The sequence below is a fragment of the Hylobates moloch genome, unplaced genomic scaffold, assembly GCF_009828535.3.
Source record: "Hylobates moloch isolate HMO894 unplaced genomic scaffold, HMol_V3 SCAFFOLD_16, whole genome shotgun sequence".
In the NCBI taxonomy this organism is placed as follows: Eukaryota; Metazoa; Chordata; class Mammalia; order Primates; family Hylobatidae; genus Hylobates; species Hylobates moloch.
In genome coordinates this window covers 70,514,144-70,537,182 of record NW_026652291.1, presented here as the reverse complement: position 1 = coordinate 70,537,182, position 23,039 = coordinate 70,514,144, and the positions used below count along the sequence as shown (strand labels likewise).

At 39.6% G+C, this 23,039-nt stretch overlaps 1 protein-coding gene across 13 annotated transcripts in view; it reads right to left on the bottom strand.

The window, feature by feature from the left end:
* The window catches only part of NPAS3 (neuronal PAS domain protein 3), an 821,658-nt gene that overhangs the window by 52,613 nt on the left and 746,006 nt on the right, over positions 1-23,039 (bottom strand). For all 13 annotated transcript variants that reach the window (XM_032179491.2, XM_032179492.2, XM_058429730.1 and 10 more), the window contains one exon: positions 15,041-15,159. In XM_032179491.2, coding sequence (XP_032035382.1) covers positions 15,041-15,159 — 119 coding nt within the window. The remainder of the gene's footprint in view (positions 1-15,040; positions 15,160-23,039) is intronic.

Below are 23,039 nucleotides of genomic sequence, written 5' to 3'. Positions count from 1 at the left end.
GGCAGAATGGTAGAAGGACAAATGAATGGAGAAAATTCCAAAAGGAAAGATTTAATGACTTGTTTAAATGGATATACTTACTCTCTTACCTAACAGGCTGAGAGCAACCTTCATGTTCTTCTTGTTAGAAAATAATGCTCTTTCTCTTACAATAATTCCAAAAAATTTTGTTGACATGAAACACTCTTAATCTTCATCCTTGTGACCCCAAACACTGATTAGCCCATGGGGCTGGCATTACACCATGTGAAGGTTCCTACTCTTATCTACATATGCCAGCTCAGCTTAGATATCTTTATTCCTGATACTCAGATTTCTTTCTGCTCACTATACTTGATGTCTTCATCTCTTTACTGATACCATTTCCTCTGTTTAGAGTTCCCTTCCTTCATATCTCTGTAGGTGAGCCTATCCCTTAAGAGCTGGCTAACATGATGCTGTCTTTGAGATCCTCTCCTTTTATACCAGACAGAATCATTTGCTTTATCCCGTTGCCCTTGGAATATACCTCTATTATAGCACATATCATATTATCTCATTATCATTTCTTTGTGTGCCTGCCTAAGTCTAGACTCTGCTCTCTGGATCAAGGACTCTGTTTTATCCATCTTTGTCTTCCCGGTACCCAGTACAGTGTATAATACACAACGGGTACACAATCAGTATTGACCACATGATTGAGTGAAATCAATTCCTAAATACTTTGAACAAAGGGTGATGTTGAAGAATGAAAGTTATAGATCATTCTTGGTTACACTAGACTTCTCTTTTGTTTTCTCAGGTTATTACAAACTGAGAAAGTGTGTTTTCAAAAAAACTTTCCATTATGTAGAAGTAAATAAAGCTTTGGGAAAAAAGCTACATTCTAAAACTCTAGTTGGAATATGTAAAATTAGTTATTTCATATCAGTCTGGAAGGAACTGAAGTAGATGAGCTCTAGGGTCAGCATATGCCTTGTTCAGCTTTCTTTAAAAGCATGGGGAGTAATAAAGCTCTCCATTTTATCTTCAGTGAAATAATACTGCTGAAATATCACCTCATTTTTGATGTCAGTGATGATTTCTTCTTACCTCCATGATGTCAAAAGGGAATTATTATTATTAGAATGACAAAGTACTAACGATGCTGTAAAAAAAAAAAAAAAAGGAATAGCTGAAATCATCATAACCCAAGCATCCAACATATCCCTTCTTGACAAAGCCTCACTGTTTGGTACTTTGAACGGAGTCACTCTGCAATATCACAGCTGTGTAAATTTTTTTTCTAAGCAGGAAGTAAATCAAGAGCAGGTGCCTATGAATTTTCACTAGCAGAGTACCATCCTTTAAACATTTTTTAGGACTGGATGGCATGATTAGGATGTGTGATTTATGAATGCAAGAGAGAAAAGATTCTTTGGGGGCCAAAATGTCTCCTGGGCTCTTGTGACACATCTCCACTGATGTTTTCCCCAAGAAGAGGACCACTGTGTGGAGAGGAAGATTGGACAACGGCCTCTCTAGGCTTTGCAATCTGTCAGCACTCTGTGGGACAGTGATGGTATGGTGTATTGGTTCTGGGCTTCACTCCGTTTTTCACTTACTGAGTGCTCTGCATCAATCTGTGTCTACTTTAGGGTTCTCAGAGTGCATGAGAACCTGGAGGTGCTAGGCACTGCCACCTTTGTGTCCTTGAGATCAAATCCACAGAGCTTAACGTTCCTCTGCTGTGCCAAGGGGCTTGGGATCTGGCCACTGTGAGTTGTTGGGCAAATTGCATCACTCTCTATATCATTTCAGTATAAAGAAAAGACACATTTCATAGAGAAGATAGTAATTCATAATAAAAAATTCAAGAATATTTTACATTCCTATTATATTTTTCTTTGAGGAGTTTGACAATTCTAATATTGTTAATTCCACTAATCATAGAAGAGCATTTACCCAAGACTCAACTGCCTATGGGGCTATTCTAGGCAGGTTAAACATTTCAAGTCCCTAAAACTGGAAACGTACACCCATTTCAGACAACACTGGCATAGGTATTCACCAATAAGCCAACTGCAAATAATTAGAGAAGAAGATAGATAAATTTAAAAAGAACATGATGCTGTGTGTTATTTGGCATAAATAGAGGGGTGAGTATATATTGTGTTTAAAGTTAGTGAGGAAAAGAAATTTGCCATTGTTTATGGAATAAGGCAAAGGAGTATTTCTCTCTAATCACTATTATTTTTTGTCTTCAGTTGAGGATATAGATTAATTTCTGAGACTGGTTGGTTTTAGTCCATCCACAGTCTCCCTAAGAACAAGGTGCAAAAGTTCACTGACCCCTCCCTAAAAATTACAGACTCCTTCCCAGACCTCTTTTTCCCTCACGGCGTTCATTTGGTTAAAAGTTTCCTAGAATATTTCAGATTCTCAAACTAGCCTTGACCACGAGGCAATATGACAGTTCTTGGTGACTCTGAATGACCCTTTGGGAACTTCTGGGCAGACTTTAATTTCCCTCTTCCCAGAAATCAGGGGCTGTTTCTGGATAGGCCAATCCTCTATTCCATTTTACCCAGAATGTCTCAAAGGGGCTAAAGCACTAATGCACAGGGTGGAGCTCAAGGGTAGGTACTGTCAACCAACCATCAATGACGAATGAACATCAAAGTCAATTGTTTGCTTTGTTTTCATCAAGGAAATAGAGGCCCAGGATAATCAGGCTGTTTGTCCGACATTGCAGAGCAAGTAAGAAGCAAAGTGCTGGTAGTGGGATGAAATTTGTTTGACTCTCCCCACCAGGTGTGCCCCTATTAAGGCACTCTGTTTTTCATGACTTCTACAAGGAATCATGAGTTTGAAGGACATTTGACAAGGGGCTGTTGAGGACTGTTAATATATTCAAAACTACCAAGTAATAATCAAGTATCTCTTGATTGTACTTCCAGAGCTCTAGCCCCTAGAATTGGGTACAAGTGGGGTACAAGTTAAATACACGTTGATTTTTTAAAAACTGAATATGATAGCATGAAAAATATGTCATAGAATGTGTCAACCATTAGTGTAGGCTTTTTAAAAAGAAAAGTTATAGTATCGTATTATCCTTATCATCAGGGCCCCAATACCAAAAAACTTGTATAATTCCATTGGCTACATATTCTCATCTCCAAACTTCTTTTAAAGGGACTAGAACACTGACTCAAGGAAGATGTAGAACACTGACCCAAGAAAGAAATATGTTCTGGCTTAGTACAAATCATGTCTAATATTTACAAATTCATTCATTTTTTAAAAAACAAATGTTTATGTTGAATTTCTACTGTGTACCTGAAACTGTTCTAGGAATTTCCCATTATACTGTAGTAGGGGAGGAAAACTATGTACAAATACACGTATAAAATAGTGTCAGGTTGTGTTAAGTGTGACGAACAACAGTAAGGAGGAGGATAAAGCAGATGATGGGGTGCAGAAGGAACACTTGATATATTGTAGATGGGGAGGTGAGGAAAGTGATGTTTAAGCAGAAATAGAAGTGAAATGCAGGTGTGACCCATGGGAATATCTCAGGACAATATATACTTTAGACAGAATAAAAAGCAGATGTGAAAGCCCTGATGGAAGGGATATGTAAATGCTGCTATAAGTCAAGGAATAACTTTTGTTTCTGTAGACAATTGCCCAACAATGAGCCAAAAGTGATGCTTCCAACATGGCCACTTAGAGACATCCATTGCTTGCTGGTAGTTCAGATAAAAGACACACCCCTTTCCAGGCAGCAGCCCAAAGCTTCTTCCCTAGATGTAACTACAGAGGATTGAGAATTTGATTACACAGATGATTCTTTTGTTTAAATAAGAGTCTTATTACTCAAATCACGTTATGATGAGGTCATTCTTTTCATTTGATGGTGGGATGCGGGGCATCCCTAGAGGGATGGGACAGATAAAATTGGTCCCTTGTCCCCTGGAAAGTCACTACAATGGAGCTATCAGCTCCAGAATCCTGGCTGTCTTCTTTTACTTAGAATGAGTCAGTAGAAGGCCAGGCGTGGTGGCTCACGTCTGTAATCCTAGCACTTTGGGAGGCCGAGGTGGGAGGATCATGAGGTCAGGAGTTTGAGACCAGCCTGGCCAACATGGTGAAACCCCATCTCTACTAAAAACACAAAAATTAGCCGGGCATGGTGGTGGGCATCTGTAATCCCAGCTACTCAGGAGGCTGAGGCAGGAGAATCGCTTGAACCCAGGAAGCAGAGGTTGTAGTGACCTGAGATCGTGCCACTGCACTCCAGCCTGGGCAACAGAGAAAGACTCCATCTCAAAATAAATAAATAAAAAAGAACGAGTCGATAGAATCCCCTAAGGAATGTTGCATACTACCTCTCAGGTGCAGCAGGGTTCAAGCCACAGGGGCAGTTTGCCTTCCCCGCAGGTTCAGTTTCTGGGATATAGATGCTCTAATCAAACAATGGAGACTTACAGGTTATATAGGAGCCTTAGAAGCTCCATTTATTCCAGAGATCAACAACCTCAAATTGGTCCTTTCCCTACTTCATTTCTTGCATTAAGGGCTATATTAGTCTTCCCATGATGCTAAATCAATTCCAAAGAAAACCATTTGGTATGTGCTTCTTTTGTTAAAGGAACAGATGACATATTTCAGTCATATTTTGTCCCTTATAATGAAATCGATATTCAGGACACTTAAGCAAGAAGAAATTTCCCAGAAATAAATGCATTTTCGATATTTGGAAGAAATCATTTATTATTCTAGAGCTCATATAACTTCCAGGAGATAATCTGAAATATTACTGATGAATTACTACTTTTCATAGGTACAGGTGCATCTGCAGAGGTGTAGAAATTAAGGTTTTGTATAGTCTAGATTCACCTCTATACATGAAATTTCACATGTAGACATGGATTGTATGTGTTCACTATGGGCCAGGCGTTGTGGTAAGCACTTTACCTTCATCTCATTTTATTTCACAATAGCCTTATGAAGACAGTTGTATTGGTACTCATTAATCCAGATGCTTAAAGAAGTTAAATAAAAGTCACAGAGCCAGGAATGCAGGACTAAGTTCCAATCCTCAGCTGTCTGATGTCACGGCTGCTCTGGTTATCACTCTTCAGTAGAGTAATTTTGAGATAATAAAGGTCAAACGGTAACATACATTCCTTGTTTTCTGTTTTATTGTGTTTCACATTATTGCACTTTCCAGATACTGTGGTTCTTTTCTGGTCTGGCTCTGTCACCTAGGCTGGAGTGCAATGGCATGGTCATGGCTCACTGCAGCCTCGAACTCCTGGGCTTGAGTGATCCTCCTGCCTCAGCCTCTTAAGTAGCTAGGACTATAGGAGTGTGCCACTATGCCTGGCTAAGTATTTTTATTTTTGTATTTTTGTAGAGAGGGGGTCTTGCTGTTTTGCCCAGACTGGTCTTGAACGCCTGGGCTCAGGCAATCCTATTGCCTCAGCCTCCCAAAGTGCTGGGATTACAGGTATGAGCCACTGCACACGGTCTAGATACTGTGCTTTATACAAATTGAAGGTTTGTGGCAATCCTGCTTCAAACAAGTTCATTGCTGCCATTTTTCCAACAGCAGGTGCTCACTTCCTCTCTGTATCACATTTTGGTAATTCTTACAATATTTAAAACTTTGTTATTATTTGCTTTTTTGGGATGGGATCTCACTCTGTTGTCCAGGCTGGAGTGCAGTGGTGCAGTCTCAGCTCACTGCAACCTCTGCCTCCTGGGCTCAAGCAATCCTCCTGCATCAGCCTCCTGAGTAGCTGAGACCACAGGCAGGCACCACTATGCCTGGCCAATTTTTTTTGTATATTTGGTAGAGACAAGGTTTCGCATGCTGCTCAGGCTGGTCTTGACATCCTGAGCTCAAGCGATCCTCCCACCTTCACCTCCCAGAATGCTGGGATTGCGGTGTGAGCCACCACGCCTGGCCCAAAGTTCATTATTAGTATACCTGTTATAGTGATCTGTGATTAGCAATCTTTGATAGCACTATTGTAATTGTTTTGGGGTGCCACGAATCATGGTTCAAATAAGAGGTGAACTTAATTGATAAATGTTGCGTGTGTTCTGACTGCTCCAATGACCAGCTGTTTCCCAGTCTCTCTCCCTCTCCTCAGGCCTCATTATTCCCTATGACACAACGATATTGAAATTAGGCTAATTAATAACCCTAGCATGGCGTTTAAGTGTTCATGTGACAGGAAGAGTTGCACATCTCTAACTTTAAATCAAAAGCTAGAAATGATGAAGCTTAGTGAGTAAGGCATATTGAAAGCTGAGATTGGCCAAAAGCCTCTTGTGCCAGTTAGCCAACTTGTGAACGCACAGGAAAAGTTCTCGAAAGAAAATGAAAGTGCTACTCTAGTGACCAAACAAATGATAAGAAAGTAAAACAGCCTTACTGCTGTTGTGGAGAAAGTTCCAGTGTTCTGGATAGAAGACCAAACCAGCCACAATGCCAAAACCTAATCCAGAGCAAGACCTTATCTCTCTTCAATTCCATGAAGGCTGAGAGAGATGAAGAAGTTGCAGAAGAAACAGCGGAAGCTAGCAGAGGTTGATTCATGAGGTTTGAGGAAAGAAGCCATCTCCATAACATAAAAGTGCAAGATGAAGCAGCAAGTGCTGGTGTAGAAGCTGCAGCAAATTCTTCAGAAGATCTAGCTAAGCTCATTGATGAAGGTAACTACATTAAACAACAGATTGTTAATGGATACAAAACAGCCTTCTGTTGGAAGAAGATGCCATCTAGGATTTTCAAAGCTAGAGAGAAGTCATCAATGTTTAGCTTTAAAGGATAGGTGGATTTTCTTGTGAGGAGCTAATGAAGCTGGTGACTTTAAGTTGAAGCCAATGCTCACTTATTCTGGAAACCCTAGGGCTTTTAAGAATTATGCTAAATCTACTCTGTCTATGCTTTAGAAATAGAACAATAAAGTCTGGATGACAGCACATCTGTATATTATCATGGTTTACTGAATATTTTAAGCCCACTGTTGAGACCTACTGCTCAGAAAAAAATACTCCTTTCAAAATATTACTGTTCACTGACAATGCACCTAGTCATCCAAGAACTCTGATGGCAACATACGGGGGGTCAGTGTGGTAAACATGCCTGCTAACACAATATCCATACTGCAACCCATAGATTAAAGAGTCATTTTGACTTTCAAGTCTTATTACTTAGAAACCATGTTTTGTAAGGCTATAGCTGCCATAGATAGTGCTTCCTCTGATGAATCTGGGCAAAGAAAATTGAAAACCCTCTGGAAAGAATTCACCATTCAAAATGCCATTAAGAACATTTGTGATTCATGGGAAGAGGTCAAAATATCAACATGAACAGGAGTTTGAAGTGTATTCTAACCCTCATGGATGACTTTGAGGTGCTTGAGACTTCAGTGGAGGGAATAACTGCATATGTGGTGGAAATGGGAAGAGAACTAGAATCAGAAGTAGGGCTTGAGGATGTGACTGAATTGCTGTAGTCTCGTGATTGAAACTTAAATGGATGAGTAACTGCTTCTTATGGATGAACAAAGAAAGTGGTTTCTTGAGATGGAACTTACTCTTGGTGAAGATGCTGTGGCCATTGTTGAAATAACAAAGGATTTGGAATATTCTATAAAGTTAATTGATAAGGGTTTGAAAAGATTGACTTCAGTTTTGAAAGTTCTACTGTAGGAAAAATATTATCAAATATCATCGCGTGTTACAGAGAAATCTTCATGAAAGGAAGAATCAATCTACGTGACAAACTTCATTGTTGTCTTTGTAAAACCTGCCACAGCCACCCCAACCTTCTGCAACCACCACCCTGATCAGTCAGCAGTCATCCACATGGAGCCAAGACCCTCTACCAGCAAAAACTTCGCTGAAGGCTCAGATGATTGTTAGCATTTCTTAGCAATAAATTATTGTTAAATTAAGATATGCACATTCCTTTTTAGAAATAATGCTGTTGTACACTTAATAGACTACAGTATAAACCTAACTTTTATCTGCACCGGGAAACCAAAAAATTCATGTGACTCATTTATTCCCACATTTGCTTTATTGCCATGGTCGGAACCAAACCTGCAGTATCTCCAAGATATGCCTGTATCTGGAAACCTTTGATTTCTGTAAAGAGTTTAGTAACTGCTATTTCAGACCACCAGGTCAAGAGATTACTTTAGTGAAACAGAAATGTGGGGTCTCTGTCGCTATTGTTAGGGCATCTCGGCATGTTAAAGAGTGCAAGGCCTGAAGAAAAATGACTTGTGCTTGCGTTTGTTTTTTAGTTCTTAGGTCTGTTTTACAACTCATTGTAATAGGCCAAAGTCTCATAATAGTGATAATTATATAAATAAATCTATTAGGTTGAGAAGGTATTTACAGAGGCATTAACAATAACTTTTAGGAGCATTGGTTGTTTAAAAGACATTATGTATAGGAAAGTTTGTTACTTTTTTCATCTACAATGTCATTTTCAAAGTGATCATCACTTTTGTTATTCATAGCTAGCAAAGGTCCAGAAAACTGATCTGAAAAGATACAGCATTAGTCAGAGAAGAGATGCTGTAACCTCCCCTACCTGCTTCCTGAAATCTGTGTAGTGGAAAATGAAGGATCTTTAAGTTAGCAACATACTTGGGCTGCAGTCACTGACATACTTAGAATTTAAAGACACTTCCCAGAATGGCTAGTGATTATGCCTCTAGTTGGTAAAATAGCTAGCTGATTAGTCCCAGCGGAAATGACATATCCCAAGCTGGAACTACTGTCATGCCTTGGTAATGGGAAATAAATTCTTTAAGATCAGAAACAATGTCGGCTGTATTTAAAATGACACTGGAAACCACGCTGTAATGGACAATTGTGCAGAGGTGTGCAGAGACTAAAACGAGGTAATAGGATTTTAAAAATTTGATTTTATTGGTTCTCTCCTCTATTTGCATTTTTCATCAGGATAACCTCTGCCTGTAAATTCCACCGTGGAAATTTTTTCTCCTTCAATTTATCTTGGGTGTCGGGGTTGACTGAAAGGCAATAAATGCATAGCCTTAGACACCCTGAATGGGTTGACAGAATTTTTGGTCTCTGAAAATTCACCTATTGATTTGACAAGACAGTTACATTTTGCACAACTTAGAATGCTGTAGTCATCATTTCAAGACAACACAAAGCTGAAGCAAAAGGCTTCAGGGGAAGCACTGGTATGTCTGGACACCTGGAACATCTCTGAATCTCAGATAAGGAAGAAACATCCAGGTGGCATCTAGTCCATCCACACTTGTGTGGGAGGAGGAGAAGACTCCTAGCTGATGAGTTCAGTGTATGCTCTTAGAATTCTCCAGAGAAGGACCATTACCACATTGCTCCCTACATTAGTGCTGGGCATACCTCCAGGCTATACTTTTCATGGTATGATTAAAACTCCATAAGAATCGGCATTCTTATTATGTCACATTCTTAGCAATCTCTGAGAAATCATGGAGTTTTTCCAGAAGATAGGATATTGGCAAGTATTGTCCTAATTTTCAGAAAGAGAGAGCCCCAAAATTGTTTATATCCAGAAAAAAAAATTCTTCAAAGATATTTTAACAAACAGTTGTGATCACCAGAGGCTAGCATGAAGTCATGATAAATAAGGGATGCTAACGTGACTCATTTCTCATTTTCTGAATGGAATCTTCAACTGATGGCTAAAGGGAACACTATGGACCCAGTATGTTTCAGTTTTAGTAAAGCGCCGATAAAGATTTGCAATATCCTTGTAGGCAAGATGGAGAAATGTGAGCCAGATCACAGTACAATCGTTTGGGTTCATAGCTATTCCAACAGTCACACGTAAAAGACACTGATGTTAACTAACAGGATCTCTAGCGGTATGCCATAGGGCTTGGTACTGTCAACACTTTTCATTGGTATATCGGAAAGAGAGCATCAATTCAATTAAATCAACATTTATTGAGTGACAACTATGTGCAGCATACTGTGCTAGATGCTGAGGGAAGAAAATAGGATAACAAAGTACCTAGTATCCAATGTTGGGTATTGGAAAGAAGGCTTTTGAAATTAGAAGATCTGGATATTTCTCAGTCTTGCCATTTACCATTTGTCTGACTTTAGACAAGTCAATTTGTATTTCTATGCCTCCATTTTACTTATCTTCAAGATTGAGGAAACAGAGACCATTTCCTAAAATAATTATTGTGAAGTTCAGATGAAATTATATGAAAGTACATCATAAAATGGAAAAAAGGTGCCTAGCTGAGCCTGTGTTATCTCACTTTATCTGTAGGAAACTTCTTTCGTTTAGGTACTATTAATAGCTTCATTTTACAGGTAAGAAAATGAGGCAGAGAGAATGTAAGTAAAATCTCAAAATGCTATTTTAGCACAGAAGAGAAGGGATAATTTTACTTATATGCATTAGGGGAAATGAAAAAATAAGTGATATTTGAGTGGGGCCATACTGGTTGAGTAACAGTTTTCCAGGTGAAAGTGTGGCAGAAAGGCATTCAATGTGTATCAACACTGGATGGATAAATGGGAGGGAGAAATGAGGAGGAAGGAAAGGACTATTGTGATACCGATGGAATATGTTCTGGAAGATGCACTAACTTGGTTTCTTAATAAGTGCTGAAGATATCATACTGTTAAATAGGGTTTTGTAACCTGCAATCAATGGATAAAATGATGCAAAATGAACTTACCTTGGGAGAGGCTCTATAGATTTTATCAAATCTTTAAAGGGCTCTATGATACCCCAAATAAAACAAATCTGTTAAAATTTCATGTGCACCTTATTCCACAGAGCATATGCAACTATGAAGTTTTAGTAACAAGAGAAGTTTCTAATTTAAAAGACACCTATATTTGGGCTTAGAGAAGGCAAAATAATTTTCTTTAGCTAATTAGCACCTTCTCGTTAATTCTGTAACTTCATGTTTAGATGCAGATGTTCTTAAAGCTAGAGTATATCAGCGATCCTAATAAACTAGTGAAACTACCAATTATTTTTTCTTTAGAATTCTTTATGTCATAAAGGAGGCTGGGTAGGATTTCAGAAGTCATTTAGTTTAGTACCTAGCTACAGGTAAATCCATGCCCAAATCATCCCAGATGAGGGACTATTTTTAAGAATCTTGAGTTCTTGCATCCTCCCTCCCTTAGTAATATGTTTGCGTACGTCATAGCAGGAACTCCAGTATTTGAAGATTTCACCACTGTGAAGAGTTTGAAGACACTCTGAGCACTATATAAACACGACAGATTTTCTCTGTTTGCTTATGTTTGCCAGTCTAGGCTGTCCACTGTGCCATTAGAATGAGGACATCATAACGAGTGTCGATAAATACTTTGGAAATGACAGTGGAGCTGGTGGGCATTTAGAAGAGATTTGACAACTGAAAGTCCCATGCCAAAGGCAACTATCCTCCAAAGACAGGAGCTAAGGAGGCGACCCAATTAGTCTTCCCTTCTCTAATTTCCCTGATTACATATCTTCTTTTACCCCATGTGCTATACCTAGCAAGTTCCCCTAGACATAGACCTAATCAAGAAGGCAGAATCTATGTGCAATGCAATTTAAATGAGAGCTGTGCTATGCTCTGTGACTAACAGTGAGGCCTAAACAACAGGGAAGCCCCTGAGGCATAAAAAGTGGCTGGTCCAGATAACATGCTACTGTGGATTTCAAAGCAAATGAGGACAGAAACAATTGAATGTCAGCTCATATTTGGGAAACTTCACTGGAGAGAGGGCGACTTTCCTGAGGAAAGGGGTGTGGCAAACCCCGCAACAGCAACTGCCATTAGCAGACGCAGATTGGTATTTCCTTGGCTAGAATTCTTGGTGATGGGGAGTGTGAGTAGGCATGGAGTCCTGGAAAAGAAGCACATCTCCGTCACTCCTTGGGGGCATTGGAATCACCAAGCACCGATACACTAGCGCAGTGGGATACGGTGAGCCCCAGAGGGAAGGTCTTAATCAGGCGAGAAGTTTTTCTTTTAAAAATTTAAGTTAATTACTTTTTCATATGTTGAGGTCAGCTCATGCTGAGCCATTCTTGGGACTTAATCCTTTAAGTAGTGAAGCAGAGGGGCCAAGGGGACAGCCTTGGAGGATTCGATTTTGGTGCTTCAGTAGCTACTTAAGGGTTGTATGAAAATGGGCAAAGTATTTCACCTATTAAGACCTCAGTTTCATCACCTGCAAAATGGGCATAATAATAGAATATAAAATTTGGACAATGCCTGGCATAATCCTGTTGTGTGGATTAAATAAGTGTAAAGCATGTGGCACAGTGGCTGCCACAGAGTCGATGTTCAGTAAGTGGTACTTTTGTTCCTATGACAACAACAACAGATAAAGTGATGGAGAAAGTTACAAAGGTCCATGTGCCAAGATCACAAGAAAAATGGACAGAAATATAGTGGCCTGCACTGAGCAAAGCTTGACATCTTAGGATCTTTATGGGAAAAGATGCATACAATGGTAATAAATTAGGGGGAATATTGGAAGTACAGAGAAATGATTATCACTGTTTCTTTTTATCTGTGTTTATTGTGTGGTGGTGGGGTGATTACCACTTTTACTGGAATGTGTTATAAGCTGCTAGATTTACTTACTGAGAATAAACAGATAAATAGGGATGTTATTCAGCTGTGTCATGCCATGGGGTCTCCTCAGCTCTTCCACTAACTTTCAGACAAAGTTAATTAATGAGGGAAGTTCACTGCAGATGAGGAGGAGGAGAGGAAGAGCTGGATCTGCTGGATGATTCATCTTACTGGGGAACAGAGGATGAATCAACTTTTGTTGGTAGTAGTTCTGGGGAAGAGAGTAGGGCATCAGCTGGAGACTCTCATGGTATCTTGAGAAAGACCTGCTGACAGGGTACGTCAGGGGAGTATGGTCACTTTAACATTACATGATTTGATGGGATCTGGAATAGCTCCTAAATCTTTTCCAACCCTGGATGTTCAAGGTTGCACTTTTACGTCTTTTGTTTCCTGAAGGCCCATTCTTACTGCAAGGCATCTTTAATCCTAAGCCCAAGTTGCTTCAGAAACATCTTTCTTCCATTTGTTTGCATGATGGTCCCTTCTCATTTACCACTCATAGGTGACATCCCACCTCCTCAGCGTGACCTTTTGTAATCTTCCTATTTAAAGTGGCCTCTTGCCCTCATCAGCCGCCCCCTCACACTTTCTTTGCTATCTGCATAGCAGTATAGCCTAGTGGTGAAATGCATGTTGTGGTATGGAGCTGGACTCCCCAGGTTCAAACCCTGGCTCTGCTCCTTCAACATGTGACATTGAGAATGCTAACTAGTTTTCTATCCTTAGTTTCTTTGTCTGTAAAAGGGAAACAAAAATACTTTCGGAATGTTGTAAGGGCTAACACATGTGAACTATATCATGCCCAGCATATTGCAGTGTTCTTAAATACTGGCTGTTATTAATTTTAGCCATCATTACTTTATGATCTCTATGGTATGAAAAAATTTTTAATCAACATTATCAAATAATATTGAATTATACTTAATATTGCTTTTTGAAACTATATCTCATTCCTGTCACCCTTCTTCCCTCCTGGGGTGTGCCCCCTCCAAACCAGTAAAAATGAATAAAGGTGAAGAAAGAATGCTGAGAGACAGAAAACAGAAAGGAAGCCCCATGGTTCCTAAAATCTGAAATGTAAGGAATGTGTCTTTCTAGCATTAAAATTATAAGAATCTCAACATCTGTGGTCTGCTTATAGAATTCCAAACTTGCTAAGGCTACATAGTTAGCTAATGAACGCAGCAAGGCAGGGCAATAGCAAATGGTCCTAAGGATAGGGTCTGTTTTCTTTCCCTCAATGCACTCCTTTGTAAGAAGCCTCTATCGGGTAGAGATAGAGCAGGTGGAGCTGCCCCACTTGCCTCTCCTCTGCATCGCACCTGCTAAAGGTTAAGGAGGCTCCACTCGTGCCTTTTAGACTCCAGGACAGCTCAGCTAAAGGTCGTTCTTGGAAGGATCTACTTCCCCACCTCTCTTGTTTTTCTGAAGAATTAATATCAAAGAAAGTGCCCGACTCTGACTTCTATGCAGCTGCTAGGCTCCTGATGGCTTAGGTAAGGCTTTGAAGGCCTATTGATACTGGCTGTTACCATCCCCGATAACACAAGTCACCTTACAGAACTGAACTATCAGAATTTCTAAATTCTAAAGCTGGGGAAGGTCACAAGGGCTGGCCACATTGATGGCACATGCCATTTCTGTTTGCCCTCCCACAGATAATCAATATTGTTTGAGATTGGTTAGTGTGTTGTAAAATTGATAAGATTCCGGTTGCCAAAGGCGTTTCATGAATTTCATAGGTCTTAATTTATGTTGCTATAGTAACTGAAACATTGGAATTTCCTGAGATTAGAAGGCTTTTATATCCTTAACCTTAAAATGATGATAATGTAGATTTTGACTGTGGACTTGGTCTTTGCTTGTGAGGAACTTATGTATATCGAGTATTCTATGAATGCTAAGGTGTGACTGCATGTTCCATAAATACAGTTTCGAAATTCAGGTTTCTAATATCCCACCTGATTTTCTCGTCTATGTGTACAAATCTCGGTGGTTAAGATGTTATTAAAACGGACAGCCTTTCTCTAAAGAGAAAGGGAGAATTTGAAGGGGAAAGTGAGAGAAGTGGAACTCTCCTAAGTAGCAGTCCTAGAGCACTCATCTTAAGGACTGATATGAAATTGGCTCACCTTCTCCATTAAAGTGAATTTCCAGCAGGTGCTGAAGCACTTGGCATATTTTTAATCAATGTTTTAAGAAAAGACACTATATTGGGGCTTTTAGTGCACCAGCCATGTCTGAAGTGAGAAGGAGAGGTGTAAAGAAGGCCCTGCCTTGAGACAGGAAGATGACTAGGAATCCTATGGGCGCCTCAAGATCACAGGTGTTCATTATATGACCTAAAGCAGCTGGAAAATTCAATGCAAATTACCTAGGACCGGCCTGAGACAGCAATGTCTCCCCTCCCGGAACCAGCTTACCTTATATCCTGATGATTTGATGTGCACACCGCGTTTGGTCAGAGTAGATTTCATTCGGATGAAAAAGGAACGCTCAAGAGTGTTGTCAGTGGTTAGCAGACTGGGGCTGGTTGACTCCACTGAGGAATACAAAAATACAGACACACATGATTTAGATCTTTACACAGCCCCTCACAGCTACAGCTCAGGTGCAATCCTTGAGTTCACTAAAAATAAATGACTGATGGGTGCTAAGAGCAGTAGTAATCAATTTACCTCATTTAGAAAATGTTTACTTTGCAGAAAATAAAAAAGAAAAATTAATGTATCTAGAGTAACCTCGTTCCAGTTTCTAACAAGAGCTTTTCAGGCCTTTTCACTTCCAGCAGCTGCCTAAGTGGGGTCTAGTCGTAAGTAACTGCAGTTTACTTGAGGCTGGGCTGGTGCACATGGAGAGAACTGTCATGAAAAACAAGGACCCGTAGATTTATGAGGTCAACCAAGGTACAGGCAGAGATGCTTCTGATCAAGGGTAAGGAAGGCTTGCTCTTTGTTCTCCCCGAGAATCCATTCTTGTGCCATTTGCCTACTGGGAGTTCGGGATCCACTATCAAGGTTGAAGAGTCATGTCCTGACCAATGTCCTCACCCCTCGGAGCTGGTTTTCTTCATCATGGGGGGTAAGAAGCATAAATAAGACATGGAAAGATAAGAATGGGATGTATAGACAGAAACAAAAACTACTCACGATATCAACTTTCCATTCCTGTCACTTAACAGCAGCTTTCAGCCCCAAACCCCCAAATAGGAAACAGTCTGTTTTTCCACTTCTCTGCTTCTGATATGAGGAAACAATGGTTTCCTCTCTTAAACAAGATAGTCACTCTTTCCTTTTATATGCTTTTAGACTAAGTAGAATATTTTTGCTTATGAAAGTTAAAATGGTAGTTTGCAGTCTTGCTGATGTAAAAACACCTTTATGCAAACAGGTCAGAAGGCAATGTAAAAATCTATTTTCTTTAAAAACAAGCTTCCAAGGTATTTTATAAATTTAAATGTTTTCTGGCAAAGAAATTAATTTTGGGGTTTTTAAGCCTAATAAATACCCTAATTTATACTCTTCTTAAATACTATTTTAAAGTTTTTCTTATTCAAAAGTAAAAAAAAAAAATTGTCCAAGAAACAATTTCTTTTGAGTAGCCCTATGCTAATGCTAATTTTCTCTGGAGTAGGGGTAAAGAAATATGTGTAATAAAGAGATTTAAGAATTAAGTATACATGAAAACAGTTATTAACAATAGAAAAAATGGGCAAAACAAGTTTTAAATTTTAAGTATGAAATGCATTCCATATATTTCTAAGGCTGAGTAATCTCTTTTTCCTATCAAACTTGATGCTCAGATGAAAGAAGAATGAGAGCTACTGTAATAATAGAAACTTGCTACTGTGGTCTGGGGCTTTTCTTCTATCATTTTTATCTTAACATGACTATGTTTTCGTATTTTTGTGGCATTTCTATTCTGGGGTGATGGAATCACTGACAAGTGTCCCTTTCTTATGTGTCTCTCTTAAGGTTTTCTTCTTTTTTTTTTGTTTTAGAGAGCATGAATCTGATGTCATTTTAAATGTACAGCTTTTTATCACTCGAGGGAAAAGCAGAGCCATGTTATATTTAGTACTTTCATTTCTTCTGATTAAATATGAATTACTATGAAATTTTTCTCATCATCTAACACGCCATAATACGCCAACAGCTTTTTAATACACTATATAAGCACAAACTTCTGCTCTAAGAGTTTAATTTGCCCCTCTAATCCAATCACATCAACCTTATTTCTCTTATCAGAGATTCCCATTTTGAATTAAATGAGCTCATTAGTTTTAATCAAAAGCAGAGAGATCAAAACTTAAACGTAAATGCTTTAGATCAGAACTGTCAGTCAGCCGTGCAGTTCTATTTTACTAAAACACAAGATCAGAGACCCTTAGAACCAATTTTTTCTCGTAAGGGATGCCGAGAGCTTGAAGATGCTATATCCTTTTTTTTTTCCTCCCAAGGACAGATTATACATTTAAGGTTAGACTTAATTTATAGCAGTTTTTTTCATCCTGGTGGAAATGGAAAAGTATACCAATCTACTGTTGTTCCTTTCACATTTATTGGCACTGGTCCTCAGAGACTTGAACTAACGTGAAGCCATCAGAACCACACCGCAAACTCAGCCTTAAAAATTCAGCTCTGTTCAGCAAGATCATGTTTGCAATTGCTGAGGAAAAATGAAACTTTCCAGAGAAGTGAAATCTGTTTTAGGGCTGGGGTCCTGGAGCCCCTGACCCAGTAAGGAAGGAACTACCAAACTTGTAGAAAGGGTGGGTAATGCAGGCATTGTGAGAAATCACTGTTTTCTGTATGGAGAACTGCACAGTAAAACACTTAGAGGGCACATTAGAGACCACAGCACGGGTGCTTCCGGCTGGGTGAAGACGCAAGCTTCACGTGAGCTGTGGAGCTAATCACGGCATCGTGCCCTGAATGAGGCAGGAGTATGGCACCGTACCACATGTTGCAACAGTAATTGCCTAAACATACAGGGGCAACGTTAATTATACCCAGGACAACTGGTGTAAGAGGAGTGTTAAGGTCGGTTTTGCCCCAGTGAAGCTGATATTTAAAATCAAAACTAGTCTTCAAGCTTTATTTCAAGAGCACGGGGTATGGAGAGTCCAAGAGAAGGAGACAGGGCAACCCAGAAAGAGATTGGTTTCTGATGACAATTTCTACTGAAATTCCATATGACTTCCTACTTCTGAGGACAGGGGCACAAGTAAGGAGCCACGTTTATTATAATAAAGTTATTCATGGCTCATACACCATGGTCATGGGTTCTCAAGGGCTAGCAAATACACTTGGTTTATCCCAGCTGTGACAATGGTGTCTCTCATGTGAAAAGACAGATTATCTGCATGTGACAGACAAAAGAGAAGCTTTTGAACTGTCTCACGTGAGAGGCGTGATTTTGATGAAGGTTCTACAGGCGGAGATCCAAGGCAGCACAGCCGTGGTGGTGTGTAATGCCACTGTGGCACTGAAAAGAAAGTGTGTGTGTGTGTGTGCACGTGCGTGCATGTGTGTGGGATGAGGTGAAGAGAGGATGAGAAGATGGAGTAGTGAGAAAAGCCTCCTTAGGAATAGTGTTCTATAAAGACAGTGGAAACAGTTTTAGTCTAAGAAGCATTTTAGAGTGCTTTCTAGATATGAAATGCTTTTCTGTCAACTTTTTGAGGCAGGTCATAATTGTTGCATGGGCTGATAAGAAATCTGGGGTTTAGAGAAGTTGTATCTGCTGCCTGAGACACAGGAAAAATCTACGGGTAAAGCTGGATTAAGTGGTCAAAGCCCAGTTGCGCCCAGCTCTGCCCTATGAATTATAAACTAGGAGCTGAAAAAAAGAACAAAACCTACTCAACTAAAAGCTAAATAAATATACTCTATTTGGCTCAATCTCAAGGTCTCAACTTTTTAATAAACCTAAATTATCTCAGCTCTTGAAATGTCAGTTTTTGCATATTTTGTAAAATTTACAGGAAAATTTACAGCAAAAGTAGTAATAATTTTTATGTTGGCAAATGCCACCATAATGTGAAATGATATCTGAATTACTCCACATCTGTTCATGATTCCCTAGCTGGTGGTGTGGTTGCTGTTCCCCTTGTTATTATGTAGGGGCAGGAGGCGGTAAAGAAGGCAGAAAGAGGAGGTGTCTGAGAGCCACCTAGTTTTCACTGGGCTGAAACTAGGGCCAGGTTTGTTTGGAACACTTTCAGTATTCTCTCCAGGGTCTCTGTAAGAGTATGAAGCCAACGCCGTTAAAAAGGGCCTTTCTCTCTCTCTCTCTCTCTCTCTTTTTTTTTTTCAAATGAGACAGGGTCTTGCTCTGTCACTCAGGCTGGAGTGCAGTGGCGTGATCATAACTTAATGCAGGCTCAAACTCCTGGACTAAGGCGATTCTCCTGCCCCAGCCTCCTGAGTAGCTGGGATCACAAGTGCGTGCCACCACACCTGGCTATTTTTTAATTTTTAAATGTTTTTCAGTATTTTTTGTAGATGGGGTTTCACCATGTTGCCCAGGGATTCACAGCCTCAGCCTCTCCAAGTGCTGAGATTACAGGTGTGAGCCACCATGCCCAACCAAGAACCTTTCTTTTTCAGTAAACTTCAGGTATTTTCACTGTAATTAAAGTGTCAGAACCCTCCAGCCACCACCAAATCCTGATGTGTGAGGGAGAAAAAAAAGTTTTGAGAAATGTTACTCCTCAAAAGTAAGTAAGGTATTTTTCCTTTTAAAGGAGAAGTGGAGTTGCCATAGGTTGTTAAGACACGAAGTTAAACATATTCTTTCCCCACATCATTGCCTAAATGAATCTTTTCATTTTTAGGTGTTCTGTGCACACAGGACGAACTAAAGAGCAATTATCCAAAATGACTTTCACAAGACAAAAGAGGTGTTGGTTCATTCTGCAATGATCTTGATAAAGCCAAATTGTTCCACTGGCATATGCTGTCAGCCTTGCTAGAAATGGATGCAGTTTAGGACTTTAGAATGAGTATGTATCCGCTGGGATTTGTCAAGTTGGTTTTTTCCTTACAAAATTTTTCCTTATACATGAAAGGACTGCACTTCCTCAGCCACATGGAGTTAGGGATGCTCATGTGGCTTGCTTTAGTCAATGAAATGTGAGCAAAAGCCACATGTCACTTTCAGTTGGAATTTTCAAGAGCCAGTTATGATGTGCTGCCTTCTCTTTTCCTCTGTCATGGTTACTATTAACAACTTCACCAGCCTGAGTCCTGGTAGACAATGTGAAGCAGAACCCCTGCCAATCCTTACTGAAATAAATCTTTGCTGTAATTTGGGGATTGTTTTTTTACTGTAGCATTAAGCTAGCCCATACTGACTAATACAAATACGAAATCTTTATTATTTATTCTTTATTTGAGTCATTTATGTTTCCAAGTTTTCCCAGATAGGGGCAGAGCAAGAATATGACAAATGTTTGTCTGACTCCAAAGATCATGAGGTTGCCAACATACTGTTCTTACAGTTATTTATGTACTTACTTTATCTCCATTTAATCTCTTTTGCTAGATATTTGAGGGCAGCAGGGCTAAGATGAGTCTAACTTTGATGCTGTATAGCACTTAGCATGGCTCCTTTTATACAGGTATCCAGATATCTACATCTATATATTGATAGAATCTTTACTCTGGGTATATTATTATTATATGTCTATTTATATATGTGTGTATGTCTGTATATATAGTAACTAATATTCACTAAATACTGAATTTAATAAGATCTTCCCAACCTAGTTTCCGAAAAGCAGGCCAAGCATGGTAAAAATAAACCTTTCTCATAGAAATTATCCCAGAGGATTTTTTGTTTATCCAGGATGACATCTGTGGTAGTTTTAAAATGCTACAAATTCTTCAAAACTCCTCCTTCTAAAAGGTGGAGCTACTACTTCTCCCCTCGAGTGGGTGTGGGCTAAACTTGGTGACCTGCTTTTAATAATGAGCATATGGTGGAATTGATGGTGTATGATTAGCACAGCAGCTCCCTCCTTGCTCTCTTGGGTCATTCACTCTGATGGAAACCAGTTACCACGTTGGGACGACACTTAGGCAGTCAGTCTTACGGAAGGGCCAATGTAGCAAGGAACCGAGGCTTCCTACTAACAATCACTTCAGTGATTTTAGAGCTGGATCATCCAGCTTTAGGTGAGCCTTAAGATGACTGTGCTCCAGCTGCCATCTCAATGGCAACCTCATGAGAGACCCTGAGTCAGAGCTACACGGATCAGCTGTTCCTAGATTGCTAACCTGAAGAAACTATGTGAGATATCTTTGCTTTTTTAAAGCTGTCAATATTTGGGAGTAATTTGTTATCCAATGACAGACAACTCATATAGCATTAATGTAGAACCTCTTTTTGGAAAAATCATAGCCTTTTTTGGATACGTGATGATTATGTTCATGGATAAAACTATGGCCAAGTGTGTCCATAACTGGTTGAATTTACATGTGTAAGGCACACTGCCTAAAATACTGATTTTTATAAGTAGGGTCTATATTTTCAAAAGTAAATGCTCAATTGATTTTTTTAAAATGGGAAATTTGCAAAAGATGTCATCGATAGTGCCACATACAAGATTGTAAGATATTGAAAGAAAGGAATGATGTCTTACTTGTTTCTTGTTGTCTCTCTTTCCTGTTTTCCAGTCTTCCTTGTGCCTAGGATTGTGCTTTACACAAGTAGGCATTCAGTTACACATGTCAAAATAAAGTGACATTCAGATGCTTTCTTTTAAGAAGAATTCTTCACTTTATCCCTGTCACTCTCTCACACACCAAACAATATCATGTCCCAAGAAGGCTTTTTCTCTTGAGGGGAGGGGATCATTAAATCCTCTCCTTGTATTCATCTCTAAGGAAGTGTTTTCTGCAAAGTGTTCTTTTGAGAGTTCTAGGCCAGTGGGTTTGGTAGTTAAAGGGGGGTTGGCCTGATTTCTCCCAGAATTAGAGAATACTTTGTTCTCTGTCTTTTGAGAATTGGTTTTCATCCCACTGGCCTGTCTTCTACCATGTGCCAGGGCAATTCTGAAGTGGGTAACGGCTCTTAGTATACTAGAGTGTGATCCATGACTACTGGTGGTGAGGCAGTGCCTTCCATTTTCTGCAGTCACAAGTTGTACCGCCCTTTGCAGACAATGCAGTTGCAGCCACTATACTTTGGCTCAGCAGTCAGACTCTTCAGCTTCAGTGCTTGCTCTGGAGTCCAACAAAAATGTCTGATATATTTAAATCTCCTTAGGGCTGATTCCTGTCCCTACCCAGTTGTGAGTCTTCAGCATTGTTTAGAAACTTGTGAATCATTAACTGAAACTCTAGAGCATAGCTGTGAAAATAATTGTGATTCAATAATGTAATAACCTTCTTTAACAGTAACATTAAAAATAACCCACCTAAAAATACGAAAATAATAATCTGCCAGCCAATGCCACCTGTCAGCATAAACTCCCTGGCACTATCTGGCCTGTCGCGAATGAGAATCGTAATGCATGAGGTTGCCTTTCAGGTTTCTTGCTCCTGGCAGGGGTTACTACTTGGTGAGACTGTCCCCTGAGGGAGAAGAGAGTGTTTGCTGGCTGCCTGCTACTCTGCAGTTGGTGTTTGGATGATACCACTCTGGGGAAATATACACAGTGTCAGAGTCAAGTTGCTACCAGTGGGTGTTTCTATACACAACTACTAAGCAACAGGAAAGTTCAAGGGGGAAAAACTGAGTACTGTAAAGATCACCTTTGAGAGTACATGCTATCCAATATGACCCATTCTGCAGCAGGCTGTGCACTCCAAAGGATGTGCCACATGAATACTGCAAGTGAGCATTTTAAATCTTATTGGAAACTCCCTATAAATGTTGCCACTTGAGGGATCTATTCTGGGAGAAAAATATAACATGTCCTCCCACGATGCTGCGTGGATTCCATTGCCAATATTGCATATGGGATCGAGTGTGGCAATGCTTTTATCACAACTATAAAGTTGTTATGAGCCAATTCTTCATATAAAACACAGTCAATAACATTGAGGGCTTTCCCCCCTTTCTGTTTCTTTTATTTCCTTCCTTCTTTTTCTTTTTCTTTTCTCTTTTTTTTTTTATGACAAACATCATGTCAGACAAAGGGCATCAGGACTTAGTCTTTGTACTACAATACAAAATAACAATACATAAACACCTTTGTGAAGGCAGCTCGAAACCCCATGTTTTCTATTAAAAAGTCATGTTCAATCTTCACTGTTGATAGAACCAAATAGCTAACACAGAGAACATTGTATATCAGAAAGGTCAATAGTTATTATGAGCTACAAATATATTTTTTTCTATCCTTCAGGCTGTTTAGCGCGTATCACAGCATGAGCAGCTGTCTCCTTTAATGCTTTTAAAATTAGAATCCCA